The sequence below is a fragment of the Macrosteles quadrilineatus genome, unplaced genomic scaffold (assembly GCF_028750875.1).
Source record: "Macrosteles quadrilineatus isolate MER2022 unplaced genomic scaffold, UCM_ALF_1.0 Scaffold_1__1_contigs__length_201487025, whole genome shotgun sequence".
NCBI lineage: Eukaryota > Metazoa > Arthropoda > Insecta > Hemiptera > Cicadellidae > Macrosteles > Macrosteles quadrilineatus.
The window spans coordinates 57,906,249-57,927,896 of NW_026542594.1; the positions used below are offsets into that span (position 1 = coordinate 57,906,249).

At 34.9% G+C, this 21,648-nt stretch overlaps 1 protein-coding gene across 4 annotated transcripts in view; it reads left to right on the plus strand.

Moving 5' to 3' along the window:
• Window positions 1-471: 471 nt before the first annotated feature.
• The window catches only part of LOC128983203 (uncharacterized), a 108,997-nt gene continuing 87,820 nt past the window's right edge, over window positions 472-21,648 (plus strand). For all 4 annotated transcript variants that reach the window (XM_054402406.1, XM_054402407.1, XM_054402409.1 and 1 more), the window contains exons 1-2: window positions 472-3,247; window positions 8,753-8,992. In XM_054402406.1, coding sequence (XP_054258381.1) covers window positions 775-3,247; window positions 8,753-8,992 — 2,713 coding nt within the window. In that variant the 5' untranslated portion in view covers window positions 472-774. The remainder of the gene's footprint in view (window positions 3,248-8,752; window positions 8,993-21,648) is intronic.

Sequence of the window (21,648 nt, forward strand, 5' to 3'; positions counted from 1 at the left end):
TTGTTTAAATGTTTCTTTTTGCTAATTTAGGTAGTAAGTAACAATAGACACTATTCATGTACGAAAATTTGTACTGTGTGAATAAAGACTCTTTGAATCTTGAATCTTTTATAAGCAAGATGCTAATAATTCTCTAAAAGCTTAGACCATTAAAAATGAAATGAGAATTGGGATGTTCTCTTTTGGAAAACATGTTTGGGTACAATTGAAGATAGATAAATAGATGATAACGGGTAACGTAGCCCACCCAAGTTACTTAAAATTTATTTTATAAAATAAAGGACGTATCAGAGGTTACAGTGTAAAGTAACACCACTTGTGTTGGTTTCTATGGTAACACATACCATTGAGTATAACACATACATAAACATAATCTGTAAAATTCAACTTGACGACGGTGCTATACCGCAATACTTCTTTTTACTTCTTCTTTCTTGCATACTTACTTTTTATTTTAGTTGAAGTTGTTGATGTTGATGTTTTGTTTTTGTATGTGTTTGGTAACCAGTGACTAGTGAGGTTAGGATGAAAATGGGAACGTAGTTATTGTACTGTGTATATTTTTATTCGAAAATTAAATTTATTCGACTTGTTTCACTTGCCTAATGAATTTCGTTATTGGTCTGTGACTTATTATAGGCATAACTTATTTGTGTTTCATGATGAACTATAATAGGCCTAGCCTCATTTTAAAAGAATGTTAAGGTTAGGATTGTTGTAGGAATGTCTCGTGTTTTGATTACAATTTATACAATTTATTAGGCCTAGTTGAAAATGAGTTCAAGTAAGAGTGTCAAAGTAGACACAGCTACTCAGGTAGAATACAACTTTGTTGAAGCTCGGCGCATTGTAGGTGAAGAAGACTCAAAAGTGAAAAACCTTTCAAACAGTTTATCAAGTTTGAGTTTGAGGAAACAGAACAAAGGAATAAGACCGCCTTTGGTGGGACAAGCTTCATCTTCCTCGAATGATAGTGTGTCACTTTCTTTTGATTCAAGGACCTCAGCAAGTACACAAGACAGACCTTTTATGTCACCAACTCAAATTGGTGCTGATTCTAAACAAACAAATAACCTGCCTAATCGCAATGACTACATCAATCAGAAACCACCTGAAGGATCGTACAGCAATATTCATTCATCATTTCCGCCAAATGACGGCAATCAAGATTTGACACGAGTGCGATCATCTTCATCTGCATCCAGTGTAACATCAAGCAGGCCCCTTGAATGGGACAACGGTGCCGATGTTGGCTATAGCCAGTGTCATATAATCAGTGGACAAATATCAGATTCAAATATGAGCACCGTTGAAAGAATGGCATTAGTTAGAAGCACTAAACTTTTAAGAAGGTCTGATCCTGAAGGAACTACTGGAGGAACAACCCAACAGGTGGGCCCAATAAACCCTACACTTTTACCTAAAATGAGAGTTAAAAGTTTTGGCATCCCCAATGCTGAGTCAACACCACTAGGAACATGCTTAAAAAGTAATGACAATCCAGATATGGTAGAATTTATTTCTCCTATTCCTTACGAAAAATCACCAGATCCTGAAGTTGAAGTATACTCTTCTGAGTCAGAAGTTTGCGGGCAAACTCTTCTTAGGCCTTCGAAAGATGTCTGTTCTGAAAATCAACCCAATTCATTAGAAAAACATAAGATTCCCCTCTTTCCCGAATTGAAAAATTCAACGGCCGACAACTATAAAGAAATAAGGAAGGTTGAGACATTAGATATGTATGGTTTGATCTGTTTACAAAGCAACAAAATAAATAACAGAAGAATAGACAACATCGCAGAAGAATACCCTAGCAAAATTGATCTAGGCCTATTTAATAATGGGTTAAACACAAAACAAGGAAATCCTGACTGCTTGGATATGGGTAAAAAGAAGCTAAGTTCATCCCTGGAAAATATTTGTAATATTAATAACGATGCTTCTTTGGATGGGAATTATATTGTTTGCAGTCTGCCTAGAAGTCAAAGCCAGACAGATTTTTATGATGACAAAACGTCTAACATAAATATTAGCAGCAAAGGATCAAGAGGTAATTATCTCTTTCAAAATTTGTTTAAAAACAAATCAGCATCATCATCTTCTGTAGCAACTGTTGTTCAAAGAAAGGGTGATTCACCAAAACATGCAACTATACAAACATCAGTTCTTAAAAAACAATCAGTTGGTACTCAAGTACATGACGGTCTAAATGAAATCCAATCAAATGCATTTCCTGTTAATCCCTTCTGTGAGACTCTACATTTGCCTAAAGCAGTTTTGACCCAGTATATAACAAACAAAAGCAATTATTTTGATATTGCCAGTGACCATAAACCTTCAAGTGCCTTGGTGGACCAATGTCTCTTGGTAGTAGAAAAAAATAACAAAGAAAATGAATACTCAAAAAGTAATGTAGGTCTAATGACTCATTTTCATGATGGAATTCCTTGTAAAGGCGCGCTTAAAAAAAACAAAGAACCAAAAGAACATGCAAGTAAAATTTTACAAAATTTAATAGATGCACCTAACAGAGATACAATTAGCCCTACCAATGTCTCAGTTCCGTCTGAAATTAAAATCCATACAGTTGGTAGTGCTAATTTGAATTTCCAAAGAAGAATCACAAATGTGGGATTAATTGACAGTGTTGAAAGCAGTGCAAAAAGTGGTGGGTGTGGCACTGATAAACAGTACTCTGTTACTGTTGAAGACAGAGTAAACAGTTTTGAATATTTGCCAGGTCATGTATATGAAAACAATGAAAGACACCAACCTATTAATTCATGTGGCACTTCCTCAATGTCAATTGAAAACAATACTTCAAACAATGCCACTCCTGAAGATCAGAATAAGAATTGGGAGAGTTCTGGAGGCAGCATATTAAGTACTTTTGATAGAGATGCTCAAAGAGGGGTTGATATACTCACAGACTTTGTGAAGGAAACATATGAGAATGATTCACTACTAAAAAGAAAGTTAATAAGCAGAGTGATTGACAAGTTGATTTCAAGAAATAAGCAGAACTATCAAGATTTGATGAAAAATATACCATGGGTTCCACCCAGACCATCAAATCCTGTGGAAAGGAATGCTCTTAAAAATCCAAAGTCAAAAGTGCCTTGTGAGATTTCATCTCATTCTGAAAAGAGTGGTGCCACAAATACATCTTCAGAATGTTTTATTCCAAAGCCACTTGATAGGAATAAATGTGTTCCATCTTTTTACCAGGAGAATTCATATAAAACAAGTAAGTATAATTAGGGCTGGATAACAAAACATTCTGATTTAGTGTGTATGTGATACATGTTAGTTGATAAGCTTATTCCTTAACCCTCAATCGGGTGCTTAGCGAATATTACCAAAGATTAATGAAAAAAAAAATAAAAACATGAAATCATGCGTATGACAATCTGGCCCCTTGGATTGGTTCAGATCGAGCCAGATTCTAAGGTGTTTTAGCGAATTTCCTATATAGGGAATTTAAAGCTATTAGGCCTATAACAGTAGTACTCATGGTGAGACCTGGACCCGGGACCAATTTGCTTTTTTGTTTTGAGGTTCCTAGAGGACAAAAACACCGTCCGTTCAAATTCATATATATATATATATATATATACTGTATATAGTATTATAGGCCTAGGTATATATATACTAGCAGAGTACCCGTCCTTCGTACGGGGTTGGCATATACCTAAGTATAAAATGCTTATTGCAGTTATACTCGATCTTTGCATTTGCAATGTGAGAAGACACGGTTTGAGAAAATCTGCTTCCTTACTAAACTTTTACAGTTCTCATTGCGTATCACAGTTTTTGTTGCTGCCTAGTTTAAATTAGCTGTTTTCATAAAATGAAAAAAGTGCTGCACCCTGTTGGTAAATCTTATAGGCCCTAACTTTTTAATGCTTTTGCATATCATAGAACCAACTATTTTAGTTTAAACAGCTGGCTAAATTCTTTAATTCCCTTTAAATATGAATACTCATAAGGTTAACATAGGGAACTGCAGAGCCACTGGGGCGGAGCCCGAAAGGATTTTTGAAATAAGAATATGCCTATATGTTAATCGGGAATGTGAGCTATCATCATGCCAAATTTCAGCCCAATCCGACCAGTATTTTTCATGTTTACTTGTCACAAACATACATACACAACATCCATACATCCAAACTTTCTCATTTATAATATTAGTAGGATGTCTGTTAGCACGATAACTCAAGCAAAAATGATCCCATTTTGATGAAATTTGGTATAAACATGTAAACCTAGGCCTTACGTAGGCCTACATTTATTTCAACGAGTTCGCGAACCAGCATGGATCGGACCATGGGAACAGGGTTTTATGGGGTGAAAATTGGTTGTTCCCATTTTATATCCTAAAACATATAATGTTGCAATTTCTTTCCAAAACATTTTGTAGAGCTTAAAAAAAAATATGAGTAATTGAAATATTATTATAGGCCTAAGCCTTATGGTTGCGGAGAAAATTAAAAAAAAAATTAGTTTTAAATCCCTATGTTATTCTTATGTAATAAATGTTGTATTGTCTGGAATAACTGATTGTAGTTTGCTTGTTTATAAACATATTTTGATCAAATTTGGAAAATATTTATTTCATACCAAACTACATAATACAGTATTAAAATTTCACAATAAAACACTTTTAAACCCTCCCTGTTGCAGCAAACCTAAGTACTTGTTAAACTAATGCTATTTAAATAGGAAATAATTTTGTGATATTTTTAAGGAGATATTTCAGTGTAAAATCCAATCAAGCAAATGGAAATTCGCTTAGTCTGCAGGCTTGCTGCGGTTATTAAACAATTAATTAATTGCGGTTATTATTAACAATGGGGTAGGCTATTAGGTTATTGGAACAATAACCAAACAGAGAGACCTCCTGTGTCTCGAATTGGTGGCCTGGAATTATTTGTAATAATAAATACTCACCTTCGAAAAACAGGTTTAAACTATTTTTATTCTAGGCCTATAACTTAAAATGAACGGCTTTGTACCTATATATTTTCTATTATACAATGGTTCTGGAGCTGCAACTGGATTCCTAGGAACATCAAACAAATGTGTTGGATTGAATGTAATAGTTTTTGTTTCTGTTCTTGGGACCAGCATTGGGTGTAGTTGATTTATATGTCTTTTCCTAAGCTCCTTCTTTACTTGACCAAACTGTCTTGTGTTTTTAGCGAATTTCCCTAGGGAAGTAGCTATTACTGTAGCCGCATTATGTTGTCCATAATACAGTAGAACCTCGATAGTTCGACACTTTGTGGACTGGAAGGATGTCGAACTATCAAAATGTCGAACTACAGTATAGGGAGTAAATGGAGTTTATTATACAGGAAAGTAAAAACACAAGTCTTATATAGAAATCACCCAAATTTATTAAATACCAGTACTAAAAACCATAACAATTTTATTGTTCATTAGTAAAGTCTTCAAGTCAAGAATAAATGACAAATTAGTGTTCAAGTCAGCTTACATCACAATAGTAACCATTAGATATCACTTGAAAAAATAGCTCAGCCCGTGTTGAACTACAAGGAGTGTCGAACTATTGAAGGTTACTGTAACAATTATAAATTCTAAAAAATAAAACATTATTTCTATTTCTTCTACTTGGTGGTGTTGTATGACTTCCCTATGTTTCCATACCCTAGTTTGCAAATCGGCTCTTTCAATGATTGCTCAAGAAATACAGCACAATGTTAATTCAGTTTTCTTTTTTTTAGTATATCAAACTGTCCAGGCTTTCTCACTTTTTGCCATTGTAATATTTACGCCAACCCAAATTGAAATAGTCAATATTATTTCATTTCAACCAAGTCAGTAATGTTTGTAGCACACGTTTCCTTAAATTGCAACCAAACTAAACAGCAATTAAATTAAAATTCATTGTTGTAGCCCCGGAACTGTAATATATAAAATATCTGGTTTTACAATACCTTTATCAGTTCCAAAAGTAACTTTCGTCAACGTGTGTTACATGTTTCGGCGAGCTGCCATTGTCAATTCGTCTGTGATAATGTATAAACATGACTATGTAAATAGAGTAAACAACTTTTTAGGTGATAATGATATAAAACTATTAAACAAAGACCCCACAGCGATTTATCAAAAGAGGACCAAGAGATTGATTAACGAAAGTAAAATAATATTCTTGGCCGATGAGATGAGACAGATAAAGTGCATGAATCCACGTGCACCTGTCCTGCGTGGTCTGCCCAAAGTCCATAAGGAAGGCACTCCCATCCGCCCATTGGTCGACTACACGTCTGCACCTACCTACAAACTGGCCAAAAAGTTGGAAAAAATCCTAAAACAAAATATTAGCCTTGACACCAATTATAGTATTAAAAATTCCTATGAACTGATTGAAAGAACTAAACACATCAATTTAAATATGCACAACACATTAGCATCGTTCGATGTAGTAAACCTTTACACGAACGTCCCAATTGAGAAAACTTTATCTATTGTAAAAAATCATCTGAACGATAGTAATTTGTTACCAGAAGCCGTGACAGAAGTTATGATATTACTAAAAGAAGTACTAAACCAGAACTATTTTTGTTTTGAAGATAAATTTTATACCCAAACAGATGGCCTTGCAATGGGTTCCCCGTTATCAGGCATACTAGCCGACCTTTATTTAAATCACATCGAAAAAGAATACATATTTTCAGATCAAAATAAATATAAAGGAAAAATAGTATCTCATTTCAGATACGTTGATGACACTCTAGTAGTGTTCAACGGCAATGCCAGGCAATTAGAACTACTCTAAAACTACTTGAACGGCATCGCACCTAAATTGAAATTCACACTTGAGGTAGAAAAATCAAACAAGATAAACTTTTTAGATTTAACATTAGAAAAAACTGAAGACAAAAAATTATCATACAACATCTATCGCAAACCTACTACTTCAACACAAACGATTCATGCAACTTCCTACCACCCTTACTCACAAAAAATAGCTGCTTACAATAGTATGATTCACAGATTGTTAAATGTCCCTCTAAATACTGAGAATTACAAGATAGAATTGGAAACTATCAAATTTATTGCCGCTTCAAATGGATACCAAGATGGTTTAATTGATAAACTCATCGGCAACCAGCTCAAACGGAAAAACGAAGCAAAACCCCGTCAACCTGATAAAAAATACGTCTGTGTTGAATTCAATGAAAACATCCAGTACAACCTCAAGAGACATCTAAAACACAACAACATCACCTTATCTTTTAGAACAAGTAACAAAGTAAATAATATCTTAAAGGACAATAGCCATAACAACAAAACCGATAGATCCAGTTCAACAGGAATTTACAAAATAAATTGTGCCGAATGCCTGAGCTTTTACATTGGACAAACGGGTCGAGCATTTAAAACCCGCTATAAAGAACACCGCCCAGACCCGAGAACAGACACACAAAAATCAACATTTGCCCAACACCTTATTGACTGTAATCACGATATGAATGACATTAACACCGGTCTGCAAATACTACATTACTGTAAAAAGGGAAATAAAATGGACGTCTTGGAGGAGTTTGAAATATACAAATCAATAAAAAATCTGGATTCCAACAACCATATCCTGAATGACAAACTCCAGTTTAAGTCAAATATAATTTTTAACACGCTACTGCAACAAGGAAACAAATCTGATCAGCTGACCACAACAGATAACGAAGATAATTCAACCAGATAGCGCTGACTTGAACCCTCCACCGACAGTCTGTTCCCGCTCGTGTACCGGCAATGTTGCATATTCATGATAGGCCTATCAAACTACAAGTATTTATTTTTATTTTTATGTTGTACGTGTCGTGTAAAAATGTTGTATGTCGTGTAATGTGTTGTAACGAAGCTATTCAAGCGGATCTACATCTTCCTGTATTGAAGTGTTTGACAATGGCAGCTCGCCGAAACATGTAACACACGTTGACGAAAGTTACTTTTGGAACTGATAAAGGTATTGTAAAACCAGATATTTTAGCAATTAAATTATCCAGCTGATCATAATGTAAACAAATATGTTCTTCATCAGGATAACATGGGAACTTTAAAAGCCACTGGGGCAGAGCCCAAGGGACTTTTTCAAAAATGTACGGTCAGTTTGCAAATCTACACACCTAGACAAAAATTTTGGTATATAATATGTGGGGTTAAATCTTAAAATAAAAAAGCATTATTGTTCACAATGTTTCATTTAGCGTATTAATAATATAGATTACAATATCGTACTTTGAATCAAGTTTTGTTATATTTTACAAAACGCCGAAGCATCGTAGCCTCGGCATGCGTTCATTATTGTGCCCTATGAAGAGTTAGTTTATTTAGGCCTAACTCAACCACTATAGCAATAATAGGTTAACTGATTGAATTCTTTCAAAATAATTTTGATTTGTCATATTTATGTTTAGTTTAATTAGAAGATTATTACCCCATTATTACTAGGTTTCTTCCTCTCAGTAGCAAATTATTTTTTCCCTCAACAAATATGACAGAGAAATTATGGTTAAATATTTAACTACTCATACTCTAATCAAATTAAAAGAAATCAATGATCCACAACTAACAAGTAGGGCCTATAAATAAATAATTACTAACTAAGAAAAGTAAAGACTTTAGTGCAAGAGTGAATTGTACTTTATACATTTTATATGGCTGCAGTATAGCATATCAGGAAAGATTTGGATTGTTACTTACCTTTAAATTATTGTTTCAGATGAAAATGACTCTTCATCTACCAATACTTCAAATTTCACACCTGACAAAGTTGCCTTGAAAGTTCTTGACAGGTCCGCTAAACCAGTCAAGTCAATAGATGACATGAAAAATAAAGACACTAGAAAACACCAGTTTACAAAACCTTGCGGATCATCAAATAAGGCTTTTAGAACTCACAATTGGAAAGAGCCAGTTACCAAAACAGAAAAACTAATTGAAGAAAGAAGGAAAAGACAAAGTAAGAATAAATTCTACTGTCCGCCTATATATATATTTATATTTATTATCTTAAGGGTAAGGGCTTTCCTGAAAGTTTTGGTTTAATATAACAATGTACATGACCAGCCCTGTTATCTTAGTGTCAAGGTTTCTATTCACTTAGTATGGATCCAGGTATGATGATTTGTGCCTGTGTCTCTTGGACTTTCTCTGCAATGTGGTTTAGAAGTTTTGGTCATCATAACAATCGCTGCAATTGAAATGCCACCCATGCTAGCTTTGTGATAGTCATGGTCTTAGAAACCAGATGCTATTTAGATTTTTATTTAAATACTTGCACATATGCTACACTATACATACTTTGACAAGTGAAGTAAAGTTGAATTTGGTTTAGAACACATTATATCCACTGGGTGAGGGACTTCATCATGGTTGGAACCTTAAATAGGTAGAGTACTAAGTATATGCAGAGAAGCAAAAAGTAAAGGACAAGAAGTCTGTTATCGTACCTAGGGATAAAATGAGGTTTTGTGGGCTTGAGATCAGTTTTTAAGTTAGAAAGAAGTCGAGAACTTAATACGAACTGCAAAACCATTTTGGCCTGTGATACGAACGCTATTTTTCACTACGGTATCGGTATACCCTATTACCACTATTTACTACAATAATAAAGCACACTTACAGTCAACACTACAACAACTGTAAGGCTAGCCTATCTGAAATATTTTGAGGAATCAGCAAAAATAACAAAAAATAGTTACTCTGTAGGCAGCGGTAACAATAAAACAAGTATATTGCAATACAAATGGATACTGCTTGTGTATTTAACATTCAGTGTGTTAAAAAAAGTCCCGGAACCGCTTAATATTTTTTAAACCAACATAGATACGGTGGTACAACTTTGCATCTAGATATTTATCTTAAAAATCTACCTTTTTTAACAATTTTGTGTTGAAGGATGTAGACTTGCCCAACAAGAACGCAGTGCTGCATCCTGTGGATGTAGCATGTAATGTTGTGTGTCTCGTATACGATGGGACTGACCCGCAGTCGTTGGAATATATATCCAACGTATATCTGAAATACTACAGAGAAAGCAAGATACCAGTGATGGTGGTGTGTACTAAAGCAGATCACCCACAGGTCAGGCAAGAGTTTGATCTTCAGCCAACAGAGTTTTGTGATTTGCAGAAGCTTTCACCCCCTCATGCCTTCACTCAGGGACGTATTTAAGTATCTAGGCAACAAAGTTTGCCGCCGCCCCTCCCGCTCCCACTTTTCAACGCACTCCCCGACCTCAATAATATCACTCCAATGGCCAATACATGCCCTGTCAGCTGGTTTTGTGGAAAAATAATTGGTAATATTGCATGCTGCATCAACAAATTTAATAACTTTTCACCACACTATGATGTTTTTAGCTGTTTTACATGCGTTAATTGGTGGCTGAAAGTTACAATTTAAAGCCCAAATGACGATTTAAAGTCATCGTCATTTGGGGACCGAGCAGGTTCTTACATCCCTAGGGCAGCAAAATCAGTTGATCGCTTACTTTTTAAAACATGAATGCATATTAAATACACAATCAGTATCCATAGCATTGCAATAGAATTGTTTTATTGTCACCGCTGCCTAGCAACTATTTATTTTAACTTTTGCTGATTCCTCAAATTATTTCTTCACATAACCTTAAAGTTCTAGTTGTGTTGACTATCAGTGTCATTATTGTGGTGAATTAAGGTGCTATTTAGGTATAGTGTGGTGGAAAATAGCGTTCGTACCATGGACCGAAATGGTTTTGCAGCTCTCGATCGTTTTAAGTTGACTTCATCTCGAACCTAAAAACTATCTCGAGCCGGCGAAACCTAATTTTTGGCCCTAGGTACGAAATATACTATTTCGACCCCTTTTAACGGACTTTTTTGTGCCGTTTTTTTTTTTTGCAAAACATTCTGACTTGGATAGGCCTACACGGAATGCAACTTTTTTTTATATAATCAGTATTTTTACAATCCCATTTTGCAGCTTGAAACGGTACACAAAATCGTCTGTATACAATGGTTCTTATAACGCTTTTCATTGAACACTATTAGTCAGATCCACTTGAGAGACGTGCTATTGGCTTTGATTTGAAATGAAAGAAATATGTTTTCTTATACTTTTTATTTCTTCCAAAAGCACACGAATCGCAAAGAAAAATTACGTACTAATACTGAAAGAATAATATACAATTTTAAATTAGTTAAGTTTTGTACAGTGGTAAGTATTTAGTTCACACTTTCCTTCTTGATTTTAACCTAGCAAAAGAATCTTTCAGCTATAGAGCTGCCGCTGCGTAGTGGTGTATGAAGTCAACAGAAGGGAGTGTTTTCTACGTTTGTCACTACATAGCGGCCGGCACGGCGACCCGCTCCCGCGGCGAGCGTGTCCGCCAGACCAATTAGGGCAGCACGGACAACTCTACACAGCTGTGTAATAAACTATTGACGTTTGTTTGACTTGGATGCGTTCTGAAATTCCCAAAATTATTTGCTAATTTTTTTTTAGATTAAAACTTAGTTTTTTTTTTTTTACCCTCAAAATTTTGCCGCCCCTAAAATTTGTGCCTAGTCCGCCTATTCGGAAATATGTCCCTGCCTTCATTGCTAACAAAGAGTCTGCCTCGGAGTTGTTTGTCAAGTTGGCAACAATGACTGCTTTCCTCTATTTAAGAGAGCTCTCCATTCTGTCAAACGAGTCTATTGTATGGAAGGCTGGTATAGGGATTGCATTTGTGGCAGCCATACTTGGGAATAACAAATAGAATTTCTAACGAATAGCAATATTTGTTAGTTTTTTCGGCTAACTTCTATTTTATTTGTTAGTTTTTTAAAAGTGCTGGAAATAACTTCTACTCAGTTAGATTTGTAGCTAACGAATAGATAATAATTTGTTAGTTTTAAATCGTTTGATTTTTAGTCTCAAATACGGGTTATTTATTTTATGTGATCAGTGAGGGTTGTGTGCGCCCGTGAGGGGTCAGCGCCCTTTTTGAGAAAAAACGCGGGGGTGAGGAAAGAGAAAGTCAAAGTCCAGTTGCTTTGGTATGCAGTGGGCCCGTGGAAGGGCAGTGACGGCCAATAACAACACCCAAAGCACCGAGGGGTGGGAAGGGGGAATGTTTGTTTGTTGATTTTACACTCAAGTTATTATAAGTGTCAAAACATTGTCCTCATTTGATGTTCATTATCTGACAGTGGCAAATTTAAGTCATTTGTTTCTGTTGTAGTAATATAAAATGTGACAATGTTTGATTAAAACACAAGTACCAGGGAACCGAGCATAGCTCGAGGTGTTTCATTTGTTAAAGAGGTAACAAATTAGAACTTATAAGCCTACAAATATTTTCAGTTTTACTACGATTAATTAAGTTGTAAAGTCAATTCTTTTTTGGTAGACATCCACTCATCCTTAATTTACCTAACAAACTTTTTCATGTGGACGAGCAATTTATAAAATTTATACAATAAGCTTCAATATAAAACTCATGATATGATACAAAACATCTGTTATCTGTTGACCGTTATTGCGTTAGTCACTGGGATCGCGGAACGTCGCAACTATAATTATGGAATGGTGTAATACGCACCAATTCATGCGGCGCATCGTCGAAAACTACAAAACATCCTTGGCCTTTCCTTTAGACTTTTAGTTCAATATCAGTGTGTAATGTTTTACTGTAAAATACTTCAATGTTTTTGAACAGTCGTAATGATCCCTTTGGTTAGTAATACATCATACAATCCAAATGTATTACATAAGCAATGCTCAATAGCATTCATAGAATTCACTGCACTCCTCTTCCGTTGTTCTGTATTTTGTAATTTGCTACTGTACTGTAGATGATTTGTTACAAGCTTATGTTACAATCCATTTGTTTACATTTTTGTAACACTGTCATAGCTTATTGACAGTCCATTAATATTAAAAATATTAAAATAAGTTTTTAAGTTTTTAATGGAAAATGAATTTTCCCAGAACAGAGCCTGGCATGGGTATTGTTTTTAGCCTAAAACTAAGATATTTCTAACAATTTGGAGGAAATCGTAGGAGCAGTTTTTTTAAAATACTTACTCATATTATAGTATAGATTAGTTACCAAGATGTGTAATTAATTATTTCATTACATACAAAATCCTTTAAAACAACTGCCCACAAACAGCTAGGCCTATTGTGTAAACAAATCCACAAAACAAAGACCTGTTCTCAAACCGAGGCTGAGGCCTCTCAAACCATGGATCACCCATGACTTAGTACGAAAAATAAGGGATAGGGACAAATTGAGCAAGTTAGTTAGGAGACAACCTTTTAATATGGAATTGATTTCAAAATTTCAAAGAGTAAAAAATTAGTTAAATCAAGATACAAAACTAGCCAAATACAATTACTTCAGAGAAAAACTTTCACATTCAAAAAATAATCCAAAAACATTCTGGAGTACTTTAAACGAATTAGCGGGTAGAGGTAATAAAAAGGACATTTTCCCACTTACACAATTTACAGGAAACAGACTGAACGTTGACAATGACTATAGATTACAGGTAGCCGACGAATTTAATGAGTACTTCACCAACGTTGGTCCCAACTTGGCAGAAAATATAGATTCGGGCGGTTTACCTGTGGTCGATGACACTGACCACTCTGTTGACTCCATCCTCACGCTCCACACTGTCACTGAACAGGAACTGTACTCTTACGTCACTAGACTGCGAGGGGGCTCAGCTCCAGGGTATGATTGTGTATCAGCTGAACTACTCAAAGACAACTGGGAGACACTTAAACAACCACTGCTACATATAACTAACACAAGTATCCAAAATGGTATATTCCCTAATGCCTACAAAATTGCCAAGGTAATTCCCCTCTTCAAGTCTGGTGACGTCACCAATATCTCAAATTTTAGGCCTTTTTCTTTGCTAAGTGTGTTCACTAAGATTTTAGAAAAAATTATCAAAGATCAAGTTTGTCATTACCTTAATCAGCACGATATTTTGACATCCCGCCAGTTTGGTTTCAGAAAATCAAAAAACATCACAGATGCATTGTTCGAGGTTAATAAAGATATAAATTTGGCCATCAGTAGAGGCAGACGTGTTATTCTGGTATTTTTTGACTTGGCCAAGGCTTTTGATTCAGTTGAGAGATCATTTCTTTTAAAAAAATTAGAACTGATAGGTGTTAAAGGCGTGGCTCTAAAATGGTTCCGATCTTATTTTGATGATAGAAAACAGTTTGTAAATATAAATGGAATCGATGGGAATCTTGGTAATGTAGATTTTGGTGTGGTCCAAGGTAGCACGTTAGGGCCTTTACAATTCTTGATATACATTAATAACCTTGTGAAATTGGACATTGAAGGTGAATTTTACCTCTTCGCAGATGACACCTTAGTTTTATTCCAAGGCGAAACTTGGGACTCAGCTTTTGCCAATGCCGAAAGAGGTGTATCGAAAATTAAAAAATGGTTTGATCAGAATATTTTAACGCTAAACGTCACCAAAACAAAATTCATTCCAATTTCCTTAAGAGCTCGAAGTGACACACTTCGCAACGAAATCAAAATTCATTCATGTGGTCAAGATACCGGAAATAACTGTATTTGTCCAGTAATTAATAGAGTTCAAAATTATAAATATCTTGGAGTTGTATTTGATTCGAAATTGTCATGGACAGATCACGTGTCATATTTAAACAAAAAGTTAAGAAAGTTGATATTTGCTTTTCGTCAACTACACCAATTCCTTGAAAAAGATGAAATTAAAAATGCATATTTTGCTTATGTACAGTCGCTGCTTGAGGGGGGGGATAATTGCCTGGGGTTGTGCTTACAGCAATATTCTACAACCTCTTGTTGTAACACAAAAGGCAATCATAAAAGCGGCACTCGGCAGGTGTAGGCAATACCCTTCTGAAACTCTGTTCACTGAAATGAATGTGCTTGATGTAAGACAACTTTTCATCAGAACAGTTTCACTGTTTATTTACAAACACCATGAGACACTCTTTGACCGTCCACAACATGACCATAATACTCGACGTGCACTAGGACAAGGTATACGCTTACCCAGACTTACAAAGACATTTTCTACCACTAACTGTTATTACGTTGCACACATCATTTATTCTAACCTTCCACTAGACTTACGAGAATACGACAGACACTCAATTTCAACGTACAAAAAACACATTGTTCACTGGCTTAATCTCATTGGTAGGGATGGAGCTAATAGTTTATTAGTTTCTATATACAGACAATAGGTTGACAGCTGATACAGGTGTGCGTGACATTGCTGTGTGTGTGTGTGTGTGTGTGTGTGTGTGTGTGTGCGTGTGGGTGTGTATGTGTGTGCAGTTCTCGATTCTGTGCCACAGGGACAGAGCATTGACGGCCCTAGTACCCTAGGGCTACCAGCCGCTTGTTGGTGTTGGGACGAGGACAGCTGGGTGTATCAGTGTGTTGTAGTGTGTGTGTGTTTGTGTGTGTGAATGTGGGGGGGGGGGGGGGTGATCGGGTTGGTTAGGGGCAGGGTAGGTCATTATGACACTGATAGTTGTTATCTACATGGTAGATTAAAAGTACATAGTGGGCCTAATCTATTATTTCATGACTCCGCTGGCGCTTTGGAGTCTAGCCCGCACAGTAATTATTAGAAGTACCTGTTTTTTGTTATCAAACCTTCTCAATTCTTTCTAATCAAACATCATACGACTCACTCCCACGCACGGGTTATCCCATGTGGGATTAATTTCGTTTATTTTTAGTTATACATTTTAAAACCTATTTCTATTGCATATATACATTTTGTAAATATTGTCTATTTTATACGAAATAAAGGATTTTGATTTGATTTGATTTGATTTGATTACTTCTACAAAAACTAACTTTGTTTTCTATCAGTTAGTTTTTCAAATAACTAATAACTTCTATCAGTTACTTTTCACGGGACTAACTAATAACTTCTAACTAGTCAGAATTTTTTACTAACTTTCCCAACTATGTGGCAGCCATCGGAATGCTCATATCAAGACTTCTCAAACCTTCCTCGTCCAGATAGTTCCCACGCTCAGGTGCTGCACAACTAGTCATGTACATAATAATAGTTTACACAAACAAATTAGATGCGAGACTCATTATATCTTGTAAATCAACAATTTGAACTTGGTGTAAATATTCTAGGGTATTTATTGAAAAGCGATTCTAGACTAAAGTCTAGTTGTCTGAGATACCAATGAAGGTGTAAAATCGGAATATTTAATACTAGAGTTAATTTAGAAGGTTGTTTTGTTGTTATTTAGTTATTCAGAACTATTGATAGTTTACAATACATATTGTTGTTTCATATATTTATACAGTTATACAAATTATAGTTTGTCATGCATTCAGGATTAGTTGTACTTTGACCTCGGCTAAAACAATTATTTACTGTTTTAGTACAGTATATGTATAAACTGCTTTGACTAAACTTATTATTAAATTACAATACACTAAATTTACTAGTAAAATACAATACAATGCCGCAAATTTGAACATACACGGACAACCAAGTCAAAAATGACAGCTATTCAATGATGCAGTGAATTTGCATTGCTATTATAAGGAGATAGTTTGTCCCCATTGCTATTCAACCTAGCTCTGGAAGACTCTCTACAAGAATTACAAAGGCTAGAAGCTGGAATTACTATGGGAACCAACATAAATATCCTGGCATTTGCAGATGATGTGGCACTTGTTGCCAAAAATGAAGAATAACTAAAAGTTATGTTCTCAAAACTCATAAACCACACTAAAAAAGTTGGCTTAAATATCAATGAAGACAAAACCAAGATAATGGACTGTGGAAGAGCTACCCAATTAAATAATAAAAATCATGTAGAAGTAGAAGGATACAAATTTTATAAAGTTAATAATTTCTCTTACCTAGGAGTAATGCTGACGAATAATAATGAAGAAGACTCTGAAATTCAGCAAAGATTAAATGCAGCACATAAAAGTTTATCGGCATGCCACAAATTGTTGAGTTCTCGCCTACTCTCACAGGAAACTAAAATCTGTATATACAAAACTGCCATATATAATAATAACTGGTATATATAATAAGACCAGTATTACTATAAGGCTCAGAGAATTGGGTGATAAGCAAGAGAACCGAGAAACGACTCATAGTTTTCGAAAACAAGATTCTAAGGAAAATCTTTGGACCAACTTTTGAAAATGGAGAATGGAGAGATAAGCACAACAGGGAGTTGAGAGAGTTGTACAGGGACCCAGATATTGTGGCTGAGGTGAGAAGTGGGAGATTGAGATGGGCTAGCCATGTGTTAAGAAAGGAAGAGTTCCTTAGTGAGAAACACCCTAAACAACAACCCCAAAGGTAGAAGACCTCCTGGAAAGCCCAAGCTGAGGTGGAGAGATCAAGTGAGAAGAGACCTGAGAAGAATGGGAAGAAGGGAGGATGAAGCAGTGGATCGTGCAGTCTGGAGGCAGTGTGTTGGCGAGGCAAAGTACCTCCTTGGGTACCAAGAGCCACGGCATGATGATGATGATGATGATGATTATAAGCTACCTCCTCAGGGAGGGGCCCACTAGAAGTTGGGAGAAAATCATAATCGTATGCATAGATCGATATGCACATAAAATTAAAGGTCTTATTAGTAGAATACAATGCCACAAATTTTAGCTCAAAATAATAACTGAGTAAAAATGGCTCTCAAAATGGCAGATTCAAGATATCTTTGAACAGCTGCCATTTTTGACTCTGTTAAGTCTGTTTGAGTTCAAATTTCCGGCATTGTATTTTAATAGTAAAGACCTTTAGTTTGATGTGCATATCAGCCTATGCTTACGTTCAAGATTTTCTTCTTACTCCTTGTGGGCCGTCCCCCTGGAAGAGAGGAAAATTGATAATTACTTAATAAGGTAGGTTTTTATGATAAATATCTAGATACAAAACTGTACCACCGTATCTGTGTTGGTTAAAAAAATATTAAGCCGTTACAGGACTTTTTTAACACACTGTTTATTAATGTTTTAAGTTAATAAGCAAACAGCTGGTTTTCGGCCCTAGGGTTGTAAAAACCTACTAAACCAACACAATTGACAATGACATCTGGCATGTACAGCAATACGTAGCTTTCGGCCTTCAACCTTCAATAACCCTTTGTAAAACAGCTAAAAACATCTCAGTGTGGTGAAAACTAGTTTACCTACAATCGTGTTTTAAAGTAGGTAGCTGTTTCAGTTTAGTTCTTAGAATTGAAATTTTTCATATAACAGCATTGTTTACTTTCCTAACAGCATAGTTTTACTCATAACAACATGGGTAACGGACCAATGAGGTTCAAGGATTGAGAGATAAGAGGTAAAATTGTAATGATTCAAACTTAAACTAAGTATCTGTTCAGGTCATATTTAATTGTTCAGTGGTGCAATTAGAATTTATTACAATGTTTTGTTGCATCACTGTCAGTGGCAATGAGATGTTATAAACAAATACCCCGCCGCAGCAAACCTGCCGACTAAGCGAATTTCCATTTGTCTGAATTGATTTTCAGTTAAATATATTTTAATAACATAAGGTTTAACGAGTACCTAGGTTTGCTGCTACAAGGAAAGTAATAAAGTGTGTTTTTGAGAAAAATATTGATAGCTTAGTACAAAATAAATAAATTTGCCAAGTTTGATCAAAATATATCCATAAACAAGCAAACTACAACATTTGACAATAGTCTCCATAAGAATAACATGGGAATTTTAAATTTACAATTTTTTAAATTTTCTCCGTTACTAATAATCGAACAAAAATACTTTTATATACTAAATTATTTGTTTTTTTAAGCTCTTTAAAAAGGTCTAAAGAGAAATCGGGAAATTTTGTGTTTTGAGGGTCAAAAGTGAGAAAAACCAATTTTTACCCCATAAAACCCCCCGTAAAGCCCTGTTCCCATGGTCCGATCGTGCTGGTTCGCGAACTCATTCAAGTTTATCCCGCTTTACACCTTTAAACCAAATTTCATCAAAATCGCTATATATATATATATATATATATATACATATATAAAAATTTGAACGAATGGTGTTTTTGGCCTCTGGGGACATCAAAATGAAAAAGTAAATCGGTCCCGGGTCTAGGTCTTACCGTGCCACCTACGGTAATAGCTACTTCCCTATAGGGAAATTCGCTAAAACATAACCTCTCTTAGAAATTATGAGTACAGTAGTGATTTTTAGTAATTAAAAAACTGTCGTAGGTAAAGTAGTGTATGCAACTTGCGTAAATATTGTTAACGACACTCGTAGAAGTTTTCAAGAAGTTTTCGTAGGGTAGAAGTTGCTAAGTTTAATTTTTCTACTTGTGTCGTTAACACTATCTTTACGCAATAGTTGTGTAAACTAAAACTACTATTACAGTGAAATCATTCTTTACAAATATTTAATATGAAATGATAATGCAATATGTGTTGTCAAATCTAACTTTAAAGATAATTTAAATGCAAGTTTAAAAAATACCCCCACCACAGCAAACCTGCAGATTAAGCGAATTTCCATTTGCCTGAATTGATATACAATTAAATCTATTTCAATAATACTAGCAGCCTGCGTCACTTCGTGACTTAAAAATCCGTGATATATTTCATATTTGCATTGCAAACCCTATTATTTTTACTGCGATCTCTTCGAGGCATCTAAGTAAAATTAAAAATGCTAATGAAACATACTAAGAAAACACAAAATCTCTTCTTTACATTTTAAACAAATAACATTACGATATTTTACTTAAATTCCCTAAAACATACTATAAAAACACAAAATCCTATCACAACACCAAATCCAACGTAAGTCATTTTCTACTTTACATTTTATGCAAATAGCATTGCAATGTTTTACTTTAATTCACTGAAACATTACTTTTGTGTCAGTGTTAAAAATAAATAATAGTTTTCATGTACTTGTCTTTTATTCACAAAATAGAATTAACACTGAATCATAACAACAAATGTAAATAATAATTATATCTGAACTGAGACAGCTGACTTTTAAGAAAGGTATATAGAAATCCTACAATCTCCCACGCTTGAAGGTTTGCCTAGGCAACATAATCTTTAAGTAGGACCGAACGTTTCTTGTTCTTGTGTTGCATCTCTGGGGACTGGTCTGTCTTGATGAATTTGGGTTTGTAGAGGATGAGTAACTTGAAGATGATGTGGATTGATGGTGGTCGTCTATCGTAGTATTTGGATGAGAGATTGTCTCAGCTACATTATTTGAACCTTGATTAAAATGATTAGGATTTTTAATATGGAAAGTAAATAAAGATACGTCTTTATTTACTTTCCGTAAATTTAATAACACGTACAATGCTGATCAAGAAGTTATTTAGATTTTTAATAATAACAATTTCACCTCTAAGTACAGTTGATGATGGTTGTGTAATGGCATTGGTAGGTGGTGGTTGTACCCATGACATAGTAGGGGTGTACCATCTAGTTTGTACACGATCTCCCACGCTTAAACTTCTTACTCTCAAATTTGATTTGTATCCTCTTGAGATTTTGTTTTGGCTTGTAGTTGTATTTGTTCTTGTAAGGTTCTTGTGTTCTTGTAATTTCTTTAGATCATTGAGTTCTTTTTCAACTTCATCTAATCATCAATCAATCATCTAATCCCAATTTAACAGTATGTCCTTTCCTAAAAATAGGTTTTGAATTTTCTCTTGGTTTTAGAGAACAAGTAATATTAGGAATGCATTTTATTACTGGTTTGAATATATGAGCGTGCCGGTACTTCTTTTCATCAATATTTTGAATCGCAATAATTTCATTTGAAGAAAATACGTCTTGATGGTTGAATTCCTGTTCAATCTGGCCAAGTTCTATGCCAAATTTTCTTATCCATGTACGACCAAAGATTGGTGAAAATCTATCAGGAACTACATAAAGTTCTTTTGATGTTTGATTGATGCATGTAACTTCAACTTCAGCTATGCCAAGTGGTTCAAATATTCCAGACGTGTAAGATCGGAAACATATGGATGTTGGTCTTAGTTTGGCTTGCAAATGAAGTTCTTGAAAATCTTTTTCAGGGAGTAATGTTAGTCCAGCTCCAGAATCAACTTTGAATCTTTGAATTTTCCCTTCTAACAATACGTTAATGTAATATTTTTGAGTAGGAGTTTGACGTCTTTCTGGTGTATTTATGTCAACAAAACAGACTTGATTTAATTTGATAGAATTCATCAAGAAGGTTGGATTTGTCTCACGGATATATTGAACTAGTTTGGTTTTAATGTACTTAATTTTTGGTTTCTTTTGAAGAAGAGTATTAATGCATACCTTTTGTACATGACGTTTACGATTACAGGACAAACATTTGAGGTCATTATAATTGGTACGACACGTTGAAGCTATGTGATTGTTCCTGCCACATCGGAAGCACAAGTCTTCTATTCCTAAATCCTTAAATTTATTTTGCATTTGTTTGAAGGCTTGTTAAATCTTCTATTTGAATTTGAACCACTGTAATTTTGTTTGTTTTTGCGTTTGGAAATGTAATTGACTTCATCTTTGCTCATTGACTCATTCTGGCTTTTGATGGAAATAATCCTTGAATCAACTTTGGATGCTTCCAGAGCTAAGGAT